General features: G+C 32.4%; 1 protein-coding gene across 1 annotated transcript; it reads right to left on the bottom strand.

The window, feature by feature from the left end:
* LOC105162376 lies at nt 416-4,682 on the bottom strand. Its single transcript, XM_011080376.2, has 8 exons — nt 4,608-4,682; nt 4,067-4,173; nt 3,802-3,981; nt 2,897-2,965; nt 2,609-2,802; nt 1,603-2,018; nt 1,015-1,199; nt 416-860 (listed from the first exon to the last, which is right to left on the bottom strand). The coding sequence occupies exons 2-8, from the start codon at nt 4,134-4,136 to the stop codon at nt 490-492; spliced, it is 1,485 nt and encodes a 494-aa protein (XP_011078678.1). The 5' UTR covers nt 4,137-4,173; nt 4,608-4,682; the 3' UTR covers nt 416-489.

Genomic DNA, 18,357 nt, shown 5'->3' with positions numbered 1-18,357 from the left:
GCCAATTTTGAGAATGTGCATGCATTTAAAAAAGAGTATAATTACGTATAATTCCTTTCTATTATAGACCACAACTTCCATTTAAACAACATCAAATAATTAAACACAGAAAGTAGATCAAGCTCTCAGGCAACATTTGAACAAATTGCAAATAAAGAGATATCACACTAGGTGATAAACCAGCCTGTGGACATTAAAGATGAATCATATAACCTCATAACATGCAAAATGCAACCTATCACCAGCTGATCTTCCACCGTTTTCTCAGTTGCACTTAATTGACATCATCAATTTATCATCTTTACCAAACTGAATTCATTTAATGCTTCGTTTCCCAAATTCGATGATTTAGGGGAAAAGAAAGAAAAAAGAACAGCGTGAATGATAGCTGGTGATATATAGAATCACTCTGTAATGAGGGAGAGGAAGAAAAGAGATTATTGAGATGAAAATAGGGGGCGTCGAAACAAACAAAATTTAATCCAGTAATCAGCCTGCTTTTGACGTTCTGGCTACCGGTGGTAATACAACCAAATCAAGGTTTCCAGGATAAGGCGTCCACAACCCTAATCCACCCCGGCTCTCTATCAACTCAGGGTGTTTCTTTAACTCCTCCATAGTTTTAGCCCATTCTATTTTAGATGAATGTTCACGAATGTGTGGGTGCAGTATGAAGATTGAGTTGTATTCACAATTAGGAAACATAAAAAATTTGAACAAACCTCCTAGCCTATAGACGACATATCCAAAGCTTAGCTGGTCTCTTGGTGTAAAAAGGTCAACCTCGTTGAACCACAAGCAACTAAACAGATTATTCAGTGCAGTGTGTTCGCGTATGATGATTGCTCCTTCAGGCACATCTGCATTTACAGAAAATTCCTGAGTGAACAAAGAGAATCAATAGAATGACACATCATTAAGAAAATAAACACTTCTAGCTAATGGTATGGCTTCAGCTGTCTTGTGAAGAGAAAGAGAGAATAGACATATAAATTATAAAAGCCTTAATATTACCACTTGGGATGCGTTTGTGCTGATCCCAGGGCTGCAGTCCCTCATAACGATATATTTTCATGTGTAGATCTATTAGAGGACGAGCATATCGCTTCCTTCTTTTGTTGGCATCTGCTTCTTCATACACATTGCGGTGATGTTTATGCTGAGCAATGGCAAAGGTGTGTTTGTCACGCCATAAATATCTGCATGTTGAGAATAATTAGTTGACTGAGTTTCTTTACTTTAACATGCCGAACAAACAGTCGATGTTCTTTCTAACTAGATCATGTGCAAACATGACCGGTTATTGGAAGAAAGACTACCCTGTTGCGGGATCATGAAGAGACTCCAGTTATCAACTGGTCAGTTTATTGTTTGAAAATTCAGCTGCCAACATATGGTCAAGACTTGACGTGTTTTATCATTATATTTCTAGCTGGAGATTAACTGATGGAGTATATAACTAGCCAGATAATGTAATCATAAGTGTAGCAGATCCTACTCGTACTAAGTTCTTGAGAGAGCATGCTCGCGTATAAGAATTTACACAAACCCGCAAAACTTTGGATGTTTCGGCTCAAAATTTGTGGTATAGCACCATCTCACCTCTCCAATAGAAGCAAGGGGTCAACTATAAGCTCCATTTTGCCATCAATCCAGATGCTGTACTGGGCTTGAGGGAACAACCTATGTGTTAATATCTTAGGAACCTTCCCATTTCTTCTAGGCTCGTCATAAGGCTGGTGCTTAAGCAGAATCAAACGCCAGATACCCACCCATTGCCCTCCATGACTATCCTCTCTGACGCTAACATTTCTTCTTATGAATTCAAGAGACACTTCATCAACCACCATTAGAAAACAAAATAGTTCCTCTGATCGTTTACTAATATTAGATGGCTGATGAGGTGCATCATATGCATCAAAGATGCCAGTTGCAACAACAAATGTACATCTTTTCACATATTCAATGTCTTCCAGAGCCATTTCTTCACCTCCACCTCGCATAAATCCACAATGTACCTGAAGGTATTTTTACACCTATATTAGTTAGCATCAGATAATTAGGAGCACAGCTACTTATGATATAAAACAATATATACCTAGTGCTTATGAGAAAGGGCAATGTGAAAATCTGTAAAATCTAAAAGAGTTAATCTTTGCCTCGTCATCCTACTAACATTGAAATCTATTTATCCAGAACATACTTTGGCCTAAAACTAAAACAAGCAAGGAAAACTAAAAGTAAATTGGTAGTTCTCTTTTCTGATTCAGCAACCTGCCGAGAAAGAATGTTTCATACTGGCAAAAGAATACAAGGAACTTCTACTAGTCTAAATACATCACCTTTTGATTACATGTTCCAATATCTAAAATCAACTTCTTTTCCAGGAAAGGCATTGTCTCTTAATTCAGTTTTTTCTAGATAAATTAATGCAGAAAATCAGTTAACAAAACCATGACAATGTTTTAAAATATCCATTATGTTTTATAACAAAATCCCCATATAAGATTCTTCGTGCTCCAAAAAATGAGAAAGTTTATGCTTATATGATCATAGAATATTATTCAGCTCTTCAAACTACGGCAGACCCATAAACCGGGCTTGTCACCTTCATGGTTGGCTTTATTTTGAAGCTTTCCTCTCTTTGCTTCCAGGTCTGATGCCCTCCAAAGAAAGGAGAAGATTGAGATCCATTGGTTGCACTGTCTTCTACTATATAGGACAGGCTTTGGACCAGCTTTTCATGTGATTTCTTTGGGATTACTATATTGTATGGGTCATTAGCAACTGGGATAGTACAACCTGCAGGTGAATCAGAACAAAGCCTCCCAAGACATCAATCAATAAACTAAGATTAAAACAAGGAAAAAGTAAGAAGAAAAATCTCTAGTCTTACGGTGTGGTGGTGTCACAAATCCCATTGTGTTTAACATGCCATATACTTTGCTGTCTTTGTTACAAAGAGCTGCAAATCAAATGAATAAAGCTGCAATTGAACATTATGGAAGTAAAGTAAAAGGTAAAATCATAAAGAATCATTTGTCTTCATTGAGAATACGAATCAGTACAAGTAAATGACAACATAATAGCATATGATCCACGCATTTCAATTGTTAGCAAGTACATACGTTACCGTTATAACCTTATAAAATTTAGCATACAAGATATATAAGGCACGTGCAACATTTTTCTTATTGTAAACACGCAATATTTCAGCCTGAGCAGCTGAACATAACTCCATCCTCTTCAAAGTTCCGCACGCAAAATTATTTCCTCAAATTATGTCAATTGCTTTTCTCTGAATAGTTTCCAGAGATTATATATTGCAGCACTAGAATAATCATTGAAGTATAAGCCCGGAAAACAATTTCCCACAATTGCGTCAAATGACACTTCCTGATAGTAACTCATAATTGTATAGATTACCAGCTTCACATTAAAAAACTATTCCCTAATCCATTCTTCTCAGTTTTTCGCAATCGAATACACAAGGAAGTAAACAAGTGACAAATCAACCATCAACAAACTAATGAGTCACTAGCCAAAAGTTCAACCAGCAAACATTAAAAAGAAAAAGTTTGTCGCAATTGTTTTTAATCACATTCACAAAGACAGAAAAACAACCAAGGAAAAGAACATATAAAGATCATTAACTTTCCACTATGTTAATGAACTCCTGACTAACTAATAATTCTTTGCCAGTCAGTTTTAGAAAATCTCATGAAACAAGCGGTGGAATCTTCTTAAGAATGATTAATGCAACAAAATTTCACCACAAGTACACAAAAAATACTACAGTACCTGCAAAAAATGCAACAGAAGATTGGCAAGACCAAATATGAAACAACAAAACGGTGAAAATTAACATCATCCAAATAATTCCTCCGGTGAGAATCAACCGAATGAGACCCTTTTTCCATGTAATCCTCATCGTATACTCTTGCGATAATTTCCCAGTGTGCAACAACCCTCCTCTAGCATCTGCATTCGCAAATACTTTCAACGAAATTTCCTCCAAGAAAGCAACAATATAGTACGTGACATTAAAGGAAGAATTATATCTAACCTTTGGTTTGTTGGAGCTGACTTCTTCGGGCAGCCCGCGAAGAAACCGACCGGTGAAAGTCATTGTCCATTGAGTTGAAGCCTCAGGAGAAATTTACCACGCTTGTTCTTCAAAGACAATGAATTCACAATCAAACAGATGTGAATTACCGTTTTCACTCTCTAGAAGTCTACTGTATCTAGATCTGACGCAAATTCACTTCAGAAAAGGATTATCATTGAAGAATTGATTTCACTATTTCAGTAATTCTGTCTACAAATTTGTGAGTCTTCTGTGTAATCTTGGGAGTAACTGTGTGTTGTGTGTGTGAAGGAAGCATTGTTCTCATTCATTTGGATCCAATTCCAGGTGGGAAGAAGATGAGCAATAAATACAATTCATTTGGATCCAATTCCCTCAACTATGCCCCATATTCAAATTCAACCCCTCATATTTCTTTCTTATCAAACTTAGTCTTTTAAACCTAAAAATTCCATCAACTTTGATTTTAGGATGAATTGAAAAAAAACATCAATACACTGCAAAGGATTAGAAACTGCACCTTTGCCTTAAAAACTCCCCACCTCACCAAAACTATTTCTAGGCTTTTTCGTACCTCCAATTTTACATATCCTGGAATTGCCAAGTGAAATTGGAAATAAAATGCTCTTCTTGTGATGGAATTAATTCTGAATTATATTTTAATTGATATTTAAAATATTTTTGAAATTATTTTAATGTATTTGATGACATGAATTTATGTATTTGTTTATGATTTTTATGTTTTTTTTTTAATGTATTTTTATGTGTGTGATTTATGACATTGTCTGAAGTGGGTGTTATTTTCGTTGGTTATATTTTAATTTCTTGTTATCAAGTACAAGAAATTTATAAAAATTTGAGATGATTATCTATACTATATATAAATTGAGAGCACCCTTTTGACGTCTTACTTTATTTTAGTATGTCAATTTTTTATTTTTAGTATTTAACTTTTTTTTCTTTTTCAACTTTTCATTTTTCTCAATCTTCTTAACTTCCCATTGTCTCTTTTCCAACTTCTACATTTCTTTTTTTTTTTCCTCTTATTTTTTATTATTTTCTCATTTTTTTATACTTTTCAATGTTTTATTAATCTAATTAAAATATTTTTAAATTAAAAATATATTTTTTAAAAATTTAAATTAATTGTGCACACACATGTGAATGTGCCACATATTCTTGTTAGAATAATTGATTTGGTTGATTTTGAGAATTTTCAATACGTTTTTGAGATATTCTTTTAATATTTATTTTTATTTCGTAAAGTAACCAAGAAATGGATTTGTGGAGTGGTGAAGCCATAAGTAAAAGCGTGTGTTTGGTTCCTCAACAGATTAAAAAATTTGATGGATTTTTAACGAAAGTACCAACGGTAATAGAATTTTTAAACTTGAGGATTAAATCTAAATAAGTGATATTTTTTAGGGACAAAAAGTGATATTTATCCAATTTAAACCTGAATAGCCCTATCCAGGCATGGGTCACCGATACCCATTTATAAGGTTTGGGTCCGAATCTAAACACAATAATATTTAATCAGGTGATGTAATTAAATTCATGCTGCATTCAATACTTTGTGTTTCAATATATCGATAATTGTTATAGACCCTTTAAAAGTGAGATATCTATTAAATATATGGCAAAATATCACTTTTGGTCTCACTAGATAGGGGTCCTTTTCACTTGCAGTGTCACGCTTTACGTGTTCAACACATTTAGTCCCAAAATCCTTTAAAAGAAATGGCCCTATTCCGTTAACACTAATGGAAGTCACGTGCCATTAGTCAACTGGGGCAAAATATCACTTTTGGTCCCACTAGATAGGGCCCTTCTCACTTGCAGTCCCCCGCTTTAAGTGTTCAACACCTTTAGTCCCAAAACTCTATTTTTAATAGAAATGGTCCTGTTCTATTAACAACTAATGGAAACGGCATGTGACTTGTTAGTCAACTGGCAGCTAGCCAAAAAAAATAGAAGACCATGCTTGTATTTAGTTTTTGGAGTGAAAATAAGGCGCCAAAAAAATATATTTTTGCTATATATATATGTAAATAACCCACAAAAAATATATTATCTTTTACACATAATTCACTATTACAATAGCATTTAATATTTGAAGTATTTTGAGATATTTATGACATCGTTTGGCCTATTGCTCTCAAGATTAAGAGATGAAAATGGTGTGTGGTATTTGTGGGTTATTTACATATATAAATAGCAAAAAAATATTTTTTTGGCTCCTTTTTTTCCCTCCAAAAACTGAACACAAGCCTGGTTTTTATTTTTTTCGCCAGCTGCCAGTTGACTAACGACACGTGACAACTCACATGCCGTTTCCGTTAGTTGTTAACGGAACAGGACTATTTTTGTTAAAAAAATAGGGTTTTGGGACTAAAGATGTCGAACACGTAAAGTGTAGGTGGGACTAAAAGTGATATTTTGACCCAGTTGACTAACTCACGTGCCGTTTACATTAGTTGTTAACAGAATAGGACCATTTCTGTTAAAAAAATAGAGTTTTGGGACTAAATGTGTTGAACACGTAAAACGTGGGACTGTAAGTAAGAAGGACCTTATTTAGTATGACCAAAAGTGATATTTTTCCTAAATATATCTTACACTAATAGAAATAGAATGGTTGCAGTATATCTTTCGTATTTTCTATACCAAAAGAATAAACAAAAATTAAATTAAAACATTCTAAATTATTTCATTTATCTATTTTGTAATAATGAAACTTAAAAAATAAAATTAAATGAAAAACAGATGACGAACATGTCATTACATAAGATATATTAGTTTGGAATATGATATTAATTATAAATTTATAATATATATTGTTGGATGTTTATTAATTTTTTAAGAAATACTTATTTTTTACATATTTTAACATACATATAAAAAATACATATGCAACAATATATGGTATATATGCCATTATGTTATATTATATTATATACTTATATTAATACTCGATAAAATATAAAGATGTTAATAATTTTATATTTATATTAATAAAATATTTACAACTTTAAATTATTTATATTATATGTTTTTATATTTTGTTAACATTATTCAAACATTTTATATTGATAATTATTTTATTTATTCTGTTTAGAATAGTATAAAATTTTGTGACTATAAATCTTGCAATTACAATTTTATAAAAAGATATCTTAGTGATATAAATAAATAAATAATTTACTCTTAATTTATTGAAAATAGCTAGAACCAATCATCTATTTTGGAATAAATTTAGGAATTAATTCGCATTTTATTCCAAACACATTTTCGCTTTCCAATGTCACTACAAGTGTAATATTTACATGACCAACATATTGATCATTTGGTGATACAGAATGAGATGGTATCATCTTTTTTTAATATATTTTCTTGACGGGTTTTCTCGTCTTATATTAGAAATAAAATTGATTTCGCAAGCAAAAAAGAGCTAAACCACCCCTAACAAGTACGGCTCTAAAACATGGATTGCTTACAATTTGTCTTTAGTGGAAAATGTTGTGGAATTTTGGCCCTTTATTAAAGACTTAAACCAAAAGATGGTACAAGAGTGAAAATAAAACAAGTACTGTTCCCTCATACAAACGAAATTTACTCTTAAACAGTTGAAGTTTCCATCCCTCAAATTATTTTAGTTAGGCAAAAGTATTATTTTAGTCCGCTAAATTTGCTTAATTTTAATTTTAATTTGATAATTATGTCCATTTTTATTTAGATCCAGTAACTTACGAAATTGCTTACTTTTAGTCTTCTGGCAGATTTTCGGACAATTTTACCCTTATGCAACTTTTGAAAGGCAGTTTTAGTCCATATGCACTAATAGGCGTAAAATTATCCGAAAATCTACCAGATGACTAGAAGTAAGTAATTTCGTAAGTTATTGGACCTAAACAAAAATGGACATAATTATCAGACTAAAATTAAAATTAGGCACACTTAGCGGACTAAAATGATACTTTTCCCTTTTACTTATATACTACATCTACATATATTTTGTAGCAAAAACTTATTATTATCTTGTGCAGTATAAAAGAAGATTTAAATACTACACTATTGTTCAACATGTTTTGATGTTTTTTTTAAATTTATTTGGGGTTAAATTTACATGGTATAATGTAGCAGTTTTCTTGCTACTTCTCCCAATCACCAAAATTCTCGACTGGAATTTTAAATCTATTGTGAATTTGAACCTTATTGCTTATTACATTAAGAAGATTAATGGCTACTGACAAACTTTAAACTCTTAATAAACATATGAAAGCTAATTTTTACTTTAAAATAGATATTCAAATGCTAATATTAATCCTCTTTAGGTGACGTTTACTTTGATGTATAAATTATTTAGGTGGTAGAAAAGAAAAATGATATAAAATGCGTCGTTGAGAAGTCCGAACTGAAATTAATTGTAAGAAGTTTAGTTAATTTAATTGTATATCTTGATTACAAAATCACATGTTTAGTTCCACTTATTATATGTAGGATATTCATAATTTTTTTTATCGCCATTTAAATATTTGTGAAAGAAAAATAAATAATCAAATTGATACTGATAACTATAAATTTGTTTTCAATTATTTCAAATGCCTTTGTTTTAAAAACAACTAGCTTCTAATGCAGGCGGTCCCGGCAAGCATAATATTTTGAGGTGTAAGATTAAATAGGCATAAACATTATTTTATTTGTAATCAAGATAAAATCTTATCATACCTAACCATACGAAGCAAATGAGACCAAATAAGTGTAACATTTACAAGACCGACACAGTGGTCATTTGGTGACACATAACGAGATGATGGTATCACCTTTTTTTTAATGTACTTTTACGTCAGGTATTTTCATCTTGTATTGGAGATAAAAACTAATTTCGCGAAAGGAAAAGAGTTAAACTCCCCTAACAAGTACAACTTTAAAACATCGAATCCTGCTCTTTGATAAAAATTTGCTTACAATTTAACCAACACCTTGGTGTTGGTATAACACATGTGATACTCAGCATCGACTTTTTTCTTTTCCTTTTTATTTGATAAAAATAATTCATCTTTAGTGGGAAATGTTTTGGAATTTTGGCCCTTTGTTAGTGACATAGACCAGAAAGTTAGTACAAGGGTGTAAATAAAACAAATACTATTCCTTAATACAAAGGAAATTTGCTCTTAAATTGTTGAAGTTTCCATCCCTCAAGTCCAAAAAGTACCGAAACATTTAAGGCCAAGGTTACCTAGGTTTAGGGTAATACAATTTTTATATTAAATTATTCAATGAAAACCAAAATAAGTATACATGAAGTAATATCTTATTTTTATGAAAGATATAACGTTCAAGTCCAAATAAAATTAAAAAACTTATTTTTGGTTGAGTTAATGATACCCACACGGATGCCCATCTAACTTATTGGGTGCTTGACATGTGGCGAAGTCTATTTTTTTACAATTTTTTTGTTTTTTCTTCTTTTTTTAGTTTTCTTCTAGAAGATCTAAACTTAAGAATTTGGTCTTTGCCCACAATAAATTTTTTTTAATCCAAATCACTAATATTTTAAATTCTACAATATAAATTTGTTTGTATATGCATATTTATATATATATATGTAATGTTAGAATAGGTGATTAGAAAGTCAATTGAATTGGTGGTTTTGGGAACTATTTAACAATCATTGTGAATGTAATATCTATCTTGGTGAATGTAGTAAGCATTTATTTGTGGCACTATGTGTTTGTTGTGTTTACTATTTATATTGAACGGTATTTTAACGTCACAATAAATGCCAACAGAAAAATTGGATAACCTTTGTAGTTGGGCTGCGCATTGGATAACAGCTTATGAAATCAACTTCTAAAGGTTGATTTGAAACGTTCCAAGGCAAAGACCTCAAGACTGGGCATCGAGAGTCCTATAGACACTTGCACTAAGTATTGCGTTCATTGCATGAGTGTCGTGTTTCATCAGCGACAGACGTGGGGTCTATGCAATTTTAGTGGATTAGTTGACAAGATTGTTAACTGATTGAACTGACTCCCAGGAATTGTCATATGAAAGCCTTGGAGGTTTGGTCGGTATGACTTAAATTCCCAACTCTGATAGTACAGGATTAGTCCTCGGACTTGAAGAGTCACGACAATCGCATGCATATGATGACTATATCTTAGATCTAGCGAGAGATGATTATTTCTTCGTTGTAGTCGTGAAGTATCTGAGGAGAATGGAATTCTCGCTCAGTGTAGGTCTTCTAGGAGTGCCACAATTGAACGGTGTCTCTGATAAGGGAGGGATCGAATCTTATTGGACTTGATTCGATTGTTGTTTCACTAAACTACCTTAGTCTATGTGGCATGGCAAGCCTGTTTCCTACAAAGTACTTGAGAATATGGGATGGTCCTGCATACATCAAGGGACTAGTGGGAGGCAAACTAGGTTTGTACAGGTTGATTTATTATCCTAAGGAAATTAGATTTCATTAGATAACTGACGTGAGGAGTAGCTCCTTGAGGAATCAAGTGCAGTGACGCCTCAGTCGAATGTAGTAAACATCATTTGTAATCAATTTTTTTCATTGACTATATTCTAGCCTTCCGAGGGACGACTAGAACACCTTAGTTACTTGAGATGTATAGGTTTCTAAGTCTGACCAGTCAATTGGATTATGATCCAAAGACATAAAGAGAAACAATGTAGGATATCGAGCCGGGCGAATAGCTTAGAGCCATGAGATCCACGTAGAGTACAAACTAGGTTTGAAACTTCATGTATTTGGAATATTCGTTTAGACAAGTTCATGCGTGGTATGAATTAGGTCGAGAACGAGTTGGAAGGTTAGTGGGAGCTTAGTTGTGTTCCTAGTGTTTTAGGTGACGTTTCATTTGGAATGATGTGAAGATGTTGGGAAATATTGAAACACGAACATTATTCACGCAATTCTCCATGAAGGAATCAAATTCCTTTTCTTATCATAAGATATAGCTGTCCAAGACTCAGTATTTGTGGACTGATGAGAAGCTTAGAAAGATGTTTGATATCCCCTATGTCTTTACCATAAACAACATGGGTATGTTGTCAATGCACTAAGACCGAATATTGTGTGTACTTTGAGCACAATAACAAATATCAGGAATGTAGCGAGAAGGCATTGGATAGTAGTCAAGATTACTCTTTAGTACCTGAATAAGGATTAAAGAAGTGTCTTGATGCAAGTCCATGGAGAGTTGATTTTGGAAGGTTATGGGGAACTAGCTTCCAGTTATATGTGAATGATGACCAGTCTCAATCTGAATATATATTCAGACTTAATGACGATATGGTGGCTTGGAATGGTTTCAAGCAAGATACCAAAATAGTTTTCACAATGGGAATCAAATGTATAGTAACTTTAAAAGTTGCTCAGGAAGTGGTTTGGATCAAAAACTGCATCAAATGGTTGGTTATGGAGCCTAGCACGGCTAATAGTTACTTTGGAGGATAACAACTAGGCAATAGCACAAGCAAAAAGGGCCAAGATCTCATCATAGATCCAAAAAAAATTCTTAGACACCACCATCTGCTTGGAGCGATGGTAGGAAGAGGAGACGTGTGGTTGGACCGCGTCATTTTGGCAAAAAATATGGTACACCTGTGAGACCGAGCTGGTATCACAGATTGCTCAAGCTTAGACAAATATGAGGTGTATGGGTGAATGACTTTCGGTTAAGTGCAAGATCGTTAGAATAGGTGACCAGAAAGTCAATGGATTGGTGGTTTTGGAGACCATTATGAATGTAATATTATCTTGGTGAATGTAGTAAGCATTCATTTGTGGCACTCTGTTTTTGTTGTGCTTACTATTTATGTTGAACAATATTTTAACGTCACAACAAATGCCCACAAACCAATTGGATAATCCTTGTAATTGGACTGCATTGGATGACAACTACAAAGCCAACTTGTGAGAGTACACCTGAAATGTTCTAAGTCAAGGACTTCGAGACTAGGCATCAAGAGTTCTATAGAGACTTGCACTAAGTATTGCATTCATTAGATGAGTGTCGTGTTTCATTAGTGACATAAGTGGGACGTCTATGCAATTGTAGTGGATTTGTCAACCTGACTCGTGGGAATCGTTATATGGAAGCCTTGGGGCTTGGTCGGTATGACTTGAATTCCTAGCTCCACTAGTACATGATTAGTCCTCAAACTTGAGAAATAATGGCAGTCGCATGCATATGATGGCTATATCTTGGATCTGGTGAGAGATGACTATGTATTCGATGTGGTCGTTATAAGCTTTATTCAGTGTAGTCGGAGTATGTAGTGAGGATGGTGGATTCCAAGATAGATACTTAAAGTACAAAATTTATTGTATAAAATTATTACTACAAATAAATGAATATAGTTAAAAAATTTAATCAATAAGATTAAATCAAGGAATTAAGAAAAACTTTTGTATTTATTATTAATATAGTAGACAAAAGAAAAGAAATCTAAAATACTACAATAAAATTAAACTATAAAATAAATGTTCCATGGATCAAACTGTTATATAAACAATTGGTGTATAAAAAAGATACAAAATGATACATATTTAAATAAAAATAAAAACTAAATATCAAATTATAATCACACAAATAAATATTAAATGAAATGTGCACATATTAAGATTAAATAAATGTCTTTCTTCTTGTAGGAAAACAAAAACCAAAAAGAAAAACGATATCTGAAAATAGAACAATAAAATTAAATTATAAACTAAAAAAATTTAACATGAAACTATAATATATATATATATATATACATAAAATGGTGTAAAATACAAACAGACAAATATTTAAAATGAAATACAAAGGGCACATTAAATATTAAATAACTATAACAAATATGTTAAAGACAGGGATAATTAAATCAATACTCACAACACTCAGTGTATATTGGGTTTCCACTTTTATCTTACCAAAAGGTGTTATAATAGAAGTGGAGAAGAGACTACGGGCATTCTTTTGGCAGGGTACATCTGATCATGAATATGCTAAGGTAGCTTGGGAGCATGTTTGTCGACCCATTGATAAAGGAGGTCAAAGGCTTTGGGATATTCTTGCACTTAACCATACTCTCATGGGTCTCAAACTTTGGAAAGTTATATGTAGTGATCGATCATCCATATAGGTGGATAGGATATACCATACATGTTTACATGATATGACGGTATGGACAACTCCCAAAAGAGGCAGTTCTTGGGGATGGCGTAAACTTCTTCGCCTATGCCCCTTACTTCGACCTTTTGTTGAGTATTGAATTGGGAATGTGACTACCTTCCTATTATGGCATGACCCTTGGCATGAATTGGGACCACTTATCAGCAATTTCCACATGGCCATTATCTCACGGGTACTCAATTGATAGATACAGTTGCTGCTGTGATTAAGAATGGGCAATGGCAATCGCAATGGCCTCATATTACGGATATTCATTGTCCACAGATCCTCCATACTCTCCCACATATCCATGGGGTCTTTGACTGTACTTTTTGGCGATCACAGATTGGGCCTTTGACATTGGTTATGCTACTCCAGATTTTCAGAACTGCGGGTACCATGGTAGGCTGGTTTTCACTACTCTTAGGCCCCTTCAAAATCCTCGTCATACGTTTATCCTCTGGTTTTCCTTCCTTGGAAAGCTTTCTACAGTTGACAAGCCTTGGCTATCTCACTTGGGTACCACTTGTGTCTTGTGTAACGAAAGGGCTACTAAAACACACAATCACCTCTTCTTTCATTGCCCCTACTCAAGACACCGCTTGAGGGTGATCCGGTGCACCCTGTGTTTTGATTGGCCCCAATGTGACTGGACTACTGACGTTCTGTGGGCAGCAAAAAGGTGGCGAGGAAAGCATTGTATCTCGGCTTTTTATCGTGCACTATTGGGCTCTCTTGTATACCACATATGGCGCGAGTGCAATTTTCAACTATTTGATGGAGGAATACGTGGGGCACCTTCAATAGGAAAGCTTATTATTAAAGATGTCCGACAACGGATATTTAGTGTTGATTTACCTCCTTCTATTAGTACTTGTGCACTTTTTTGTTTATGGTGGATCCTTGGCCTGTCAAGGTGACTGCCTAGCCTTTTTCATGTTGTATTGTACTGATGTACTACCATTTATTTAATAAAATCTATATTTATCGAAGAAAAAGGGATAATTATAAATTTGGTCCTCATATATTGCCACTAATTCTTTTTCAATCCCTAAATATATTGAAGTTTTATTTTAGTCCTTCAACTTTTAAAATATTAATAATTTTTTATTCTTAAACCTAATTAATGATCAATTTTCCTTTTAAAAATATATATATATAATCCAACTATCTTTTTCCTATGCACATGATCAGGCCCAACATGCTTTCAAAAATAAAATTAGGCCTCCATAAATTCATATATACCTTTCTTTGACTGTCTTCTTCACAGGCGATTCCAAGTCCTCGATTTTACGGACTTTCTCCAACCACACTACTCGAAAATACCAAGGACTTGGAATACCCCGGAAACAAGACGGTCAAAGAAAAGTATGATTTTGTGGAGGGTTAATTTTATTTTCGAAAGCATGTTGGGCCTGATTATGAGCCTAGGGAATGATAATTGGACTATATATTTTCTTTGAAAAGGGAAAAATGGTCGTTAATTAGGTCTAAAGACCAAAACTATTAATATTTTAAAAGTTGAAAAACTAAAATAGAACTTCAATATATTTAGGGACTGAAAATGAATTAGTGGCAATATGCAAGGACCATGTATTTTGAAACGTAAAAAATTATTAGTTGGAAAGAGAAGCTTGTTAATAGAATAAAATAGAAAAAGTTAATTTGACCATCTCATTTTTATTTCTATTTAAAATTAACTATGAATTTATTTGACTTACATGCCTAGCAAATGATCTTTAAGTGCCGAATAGAGGGAAATGGTCTTTTTGGAGAGAAAAATTTACACCAAACTATTCTTTGTCCATTTTTTAATTATTTATATTAATATAAATATAATTGTGGAAAGTATTTATTAAAATGTTAAAAATCTCTCTCATATACAAATAATTATAATTTGACAATAATTTTATTATTTATGTAATAATAAAAGTTCTCTAAACTTGCATTTTGGAAATTAAATTTTGTTTATTATAATTGGTGGTTATAGTTTATTAAAATATTTTCAAACTAAATAATAACTTAAATTCAAAAAATAAGTTGGACAATTATCTACATTATTGTAAAGAAAATAGAATTTATAAACACAGAATATGTTTTTATCATCTCATAAATACCTTCAATTGATAAATAACAAACTTATTCAACTCTTCAAATTTTATATTAATTTATTTATTTTAAAATATAAAATATATTTATTATATGCACATAATTAGTTTGTTATTTACATTAACTAAGAGAGATATCTATACTACGAGATTAAAAAGAAAAAAGAAAAAACTCTATTGTCTTACCAACATTTGAATATCTAAAATTTACCTTTTAATTCGTTCATTTTCTTCAAGTAACCGTTATAGAACACCGTCTATGCATGAATATAATAGATAAATTTTTACGCTTTAAAATATATTATACATAAGAGTCAAATGTATAAAACAATATATTTGAAAAATACATAAATAAATAAAATTAGCTTAGGGATATTATTAACACAAAAAAATTGAGTGTCATGGTGTCACAAATTGTTGTTTGATAATATAGATGGGAAGAAAAATTTGAGTAGGAGTGGTTGAAAAACACATAAGAATATTTTTTGCAATTTAGAAAATTGGTGTCATAGTATAAGTACCGCTATTTATGAGCAAAAAAAAAATTCTTTCTTATTTGTATAAATTAAATAAATAAATAAAAAATAACTTAAGGATATTATCAACACAAAATAAATTGGTGTTGTGGTGGTATAAATGCGATAAAAGAATTTGAATAGGAGTGGTAGAAAAAATATATAAAGGATATTTTTGATAATTTTAAGAATTGGTATCGTGGAGTAAGTAACCGCTATTTGTGAGTTAAAAAGGAATTTTCTTTTCATTTGTACTAGCTATCATGGTTGTGTACATATAATAAATAATATTTTTACGCTTTAAAATATATTATATATAAGAATAAAATATATAAATTGACATATTATTTATATTAATATAAAAGGAAAAGGGGCTTTATACTTTCAAATGACAATTAATGACACCGCTACACTAATTTTTTTAAAGGCTTCAGTTGTAGCAATATATTTGACTTCCGTTGTAGACAATGCAACAATATGTTGTAGTTGGGACTTCCAACTTATGCATGAGCCACACAGAGTGAAAATGTAGGAAGTGGTGGATTTTCTACTATCTTTTTCATTTGCATAATTGGAATCCACGTAACCAACAAGATCGATAGAATCAGAGAATTTGGAGAAGGTTATACCTATTTTGTTAGAACCACGTAGATACCTTAGAAGCCATTTTAGAGCCTCCACATGGGGAGGTCTCGGATTAGACATGTACCTACTAAGGCAATTTATAGCATATGCAATGTCGGGTCTAGTACATTCAATGAGAAACATTATAGAACAAATGACATTAGAGTAAGGAATTTTATTGATTTTCTCTTTTTCAGAAATAGTTTTTGGACATTGGTCTTTACACAGTTGATAATGAGCAGCTAATGACACAGAGGTGGGTTTTGAGTTTTTCATTGAAAACTTTTTCAAAATAGAGTGAATGTAAGACTTTTTTGATTTAAAAGTATGGAAAACCTTTTTCTATTTCTACTAATGTCCATGCCAAGAATTCTTTTAGCATCACTAATATTTTTCAGTTCAAAATTTTTGGAAAGATCATTTTGTAAAGATTAAACCAGTTTTATGATAGGACTAGCAATGAGCATGTCATCAACGTATAAAACAAGAAAAATGGGAACATCATTAAAAAACTTGAAATAGAGGCAATGATCATATCACTTCTTTTGAAATTAAGGGAAAGCATAAACATATCAAACTTTTTATTCCATTGTCTTGGAGATTGCTTTAAACCATATAAGAATTTTTTCAGCAAGCAAACATGATCAAGATTGTTTTTGTCATTGAAGCCAACAGGTTGATGCATATAAATATTTTCATCAAGATCACCATGCAAAAAAGCAATTTTGACATCCATTTGTTTTAACTCCCAATCAAAATAAGCAGTAAGAGCAAGAATTATACGCACAATGGTATATTTAACAACTAGGGAGAATATCTCGTTGTAATCTATCCCTTCTTTTTGAGTGAACCCCTTAGCTACTAATCTAGCTTTGTATTTTATGGGGTTTTCTTGCTTGATTTTAAAAATCCACTTGCAATCCACTAAGGAATAATTTTTTGGTCTAGGCACTAGATCCCAAGTATGGTTGTCCTTTAAGGATTTCAACTCCTCATTCATGGCACTAAGCCATTCTTTAGACTTAAGGGCTTCGTCTATGTTTGAGGGTTCAGAATTTTCAATATTGAGTGCTACTTGAAAATATTTAAGCCTAGAAGGGATCCTATGTTCTCTTCTACTTCTATCTCGTGCCTGTTGGTAATTATCTAAGGGGGTTTCATGGTTTTCTGTAGGTACTTCTATGTTTTGTTCATCAATATTCTCTTCTAAACTATCTCCCCCCTCTTAGTTATCATCCACCTTATTAAAGGTTGTTTCTTTTTGTTCTATTTCTAGTTTAGAAAGACAGGGCATCTCATTCTCATTGAAAGTCAATCTCTACTAATAATGACTTTGAAACCAGGTTGGCTACGAACCCACAACCTATATCCTTTAACCCCATTAGGATAACTAATAAAAACACATTTCATAGATCAAGGTTCAAGTTTATCAGAATTCTGATGAACAAAAGCAGAGCAACCAAAAGTACGTAAAAGAGAAATATCAGGTTTCTTACCACTCCATACAATTTCAGGAGATTTATCCAATAATGGCACAGAAGGAGACAAATTAATCAATTAAGCAGCAGTTAAAAATGCTTCACCCCAAAACGATTTATGCAATCCAAAACTAATCAGCAAACATCTAACCTTTTCAAGCAAGGTATGGTTCATGCGTTCAGCAATACCATTTTGTTGAGGGGTGTAGGGGTTTGTCCTTTGTCTTTTAATCCCAAATTTTTCACAAAGATCAGTAAAGTTTTGATTGCAAAATTCGAGACCATTGTCTGTACGAAGTGATTTCAGTTTTTTTCCAGTTTGGTTTTCCACAAGAGTCTTCTCAAATTTTTCGAAAACCTCAGATT

This window comes from Sesamum indicum, linkage group LG5 (assembly GCF_000512975.1).
Source record: "Sesamum indicum cultivar Zhongzhi No. 13 linkage group LG5, S_indicum_v1.0, whole genome shotgun sequence".
Taxonomy (NCBI): Eukaryota; Viridiplantae; Streptophyta; class Magnoliopsida; order Lamiales; family Pedaliaceae; genus Sesamum; species Sesamum indicum.
This window is presented reverse-complemented; position numbering and strand designations above follow the sequence as displayed.

Bases quoted from the DNA above. Each gene is read 5' to 3' on its own strand.
- LOC105162376 (XM_011080376.2), bottom strand. From the start codon at position 4,136: ATGGACAATGACTTTCACCGGTCGGTTTCTTCGCGGGCTGCCCGAAGA. The intron at 2,803-2,896 runs GTAAGACTAGAG...ATTCACCTGCAG, and splicing joins ATTTGTGACACCACCACACC to GTTGTACTATCCCAGTTGCT. The intron at 2,019-2,608 runs GTGACAAGCCCG...AAATACCTTCAG, and splicing joins AAATAAAGCCAACCATGAAG to GTACATTGTGGATTTATGCG.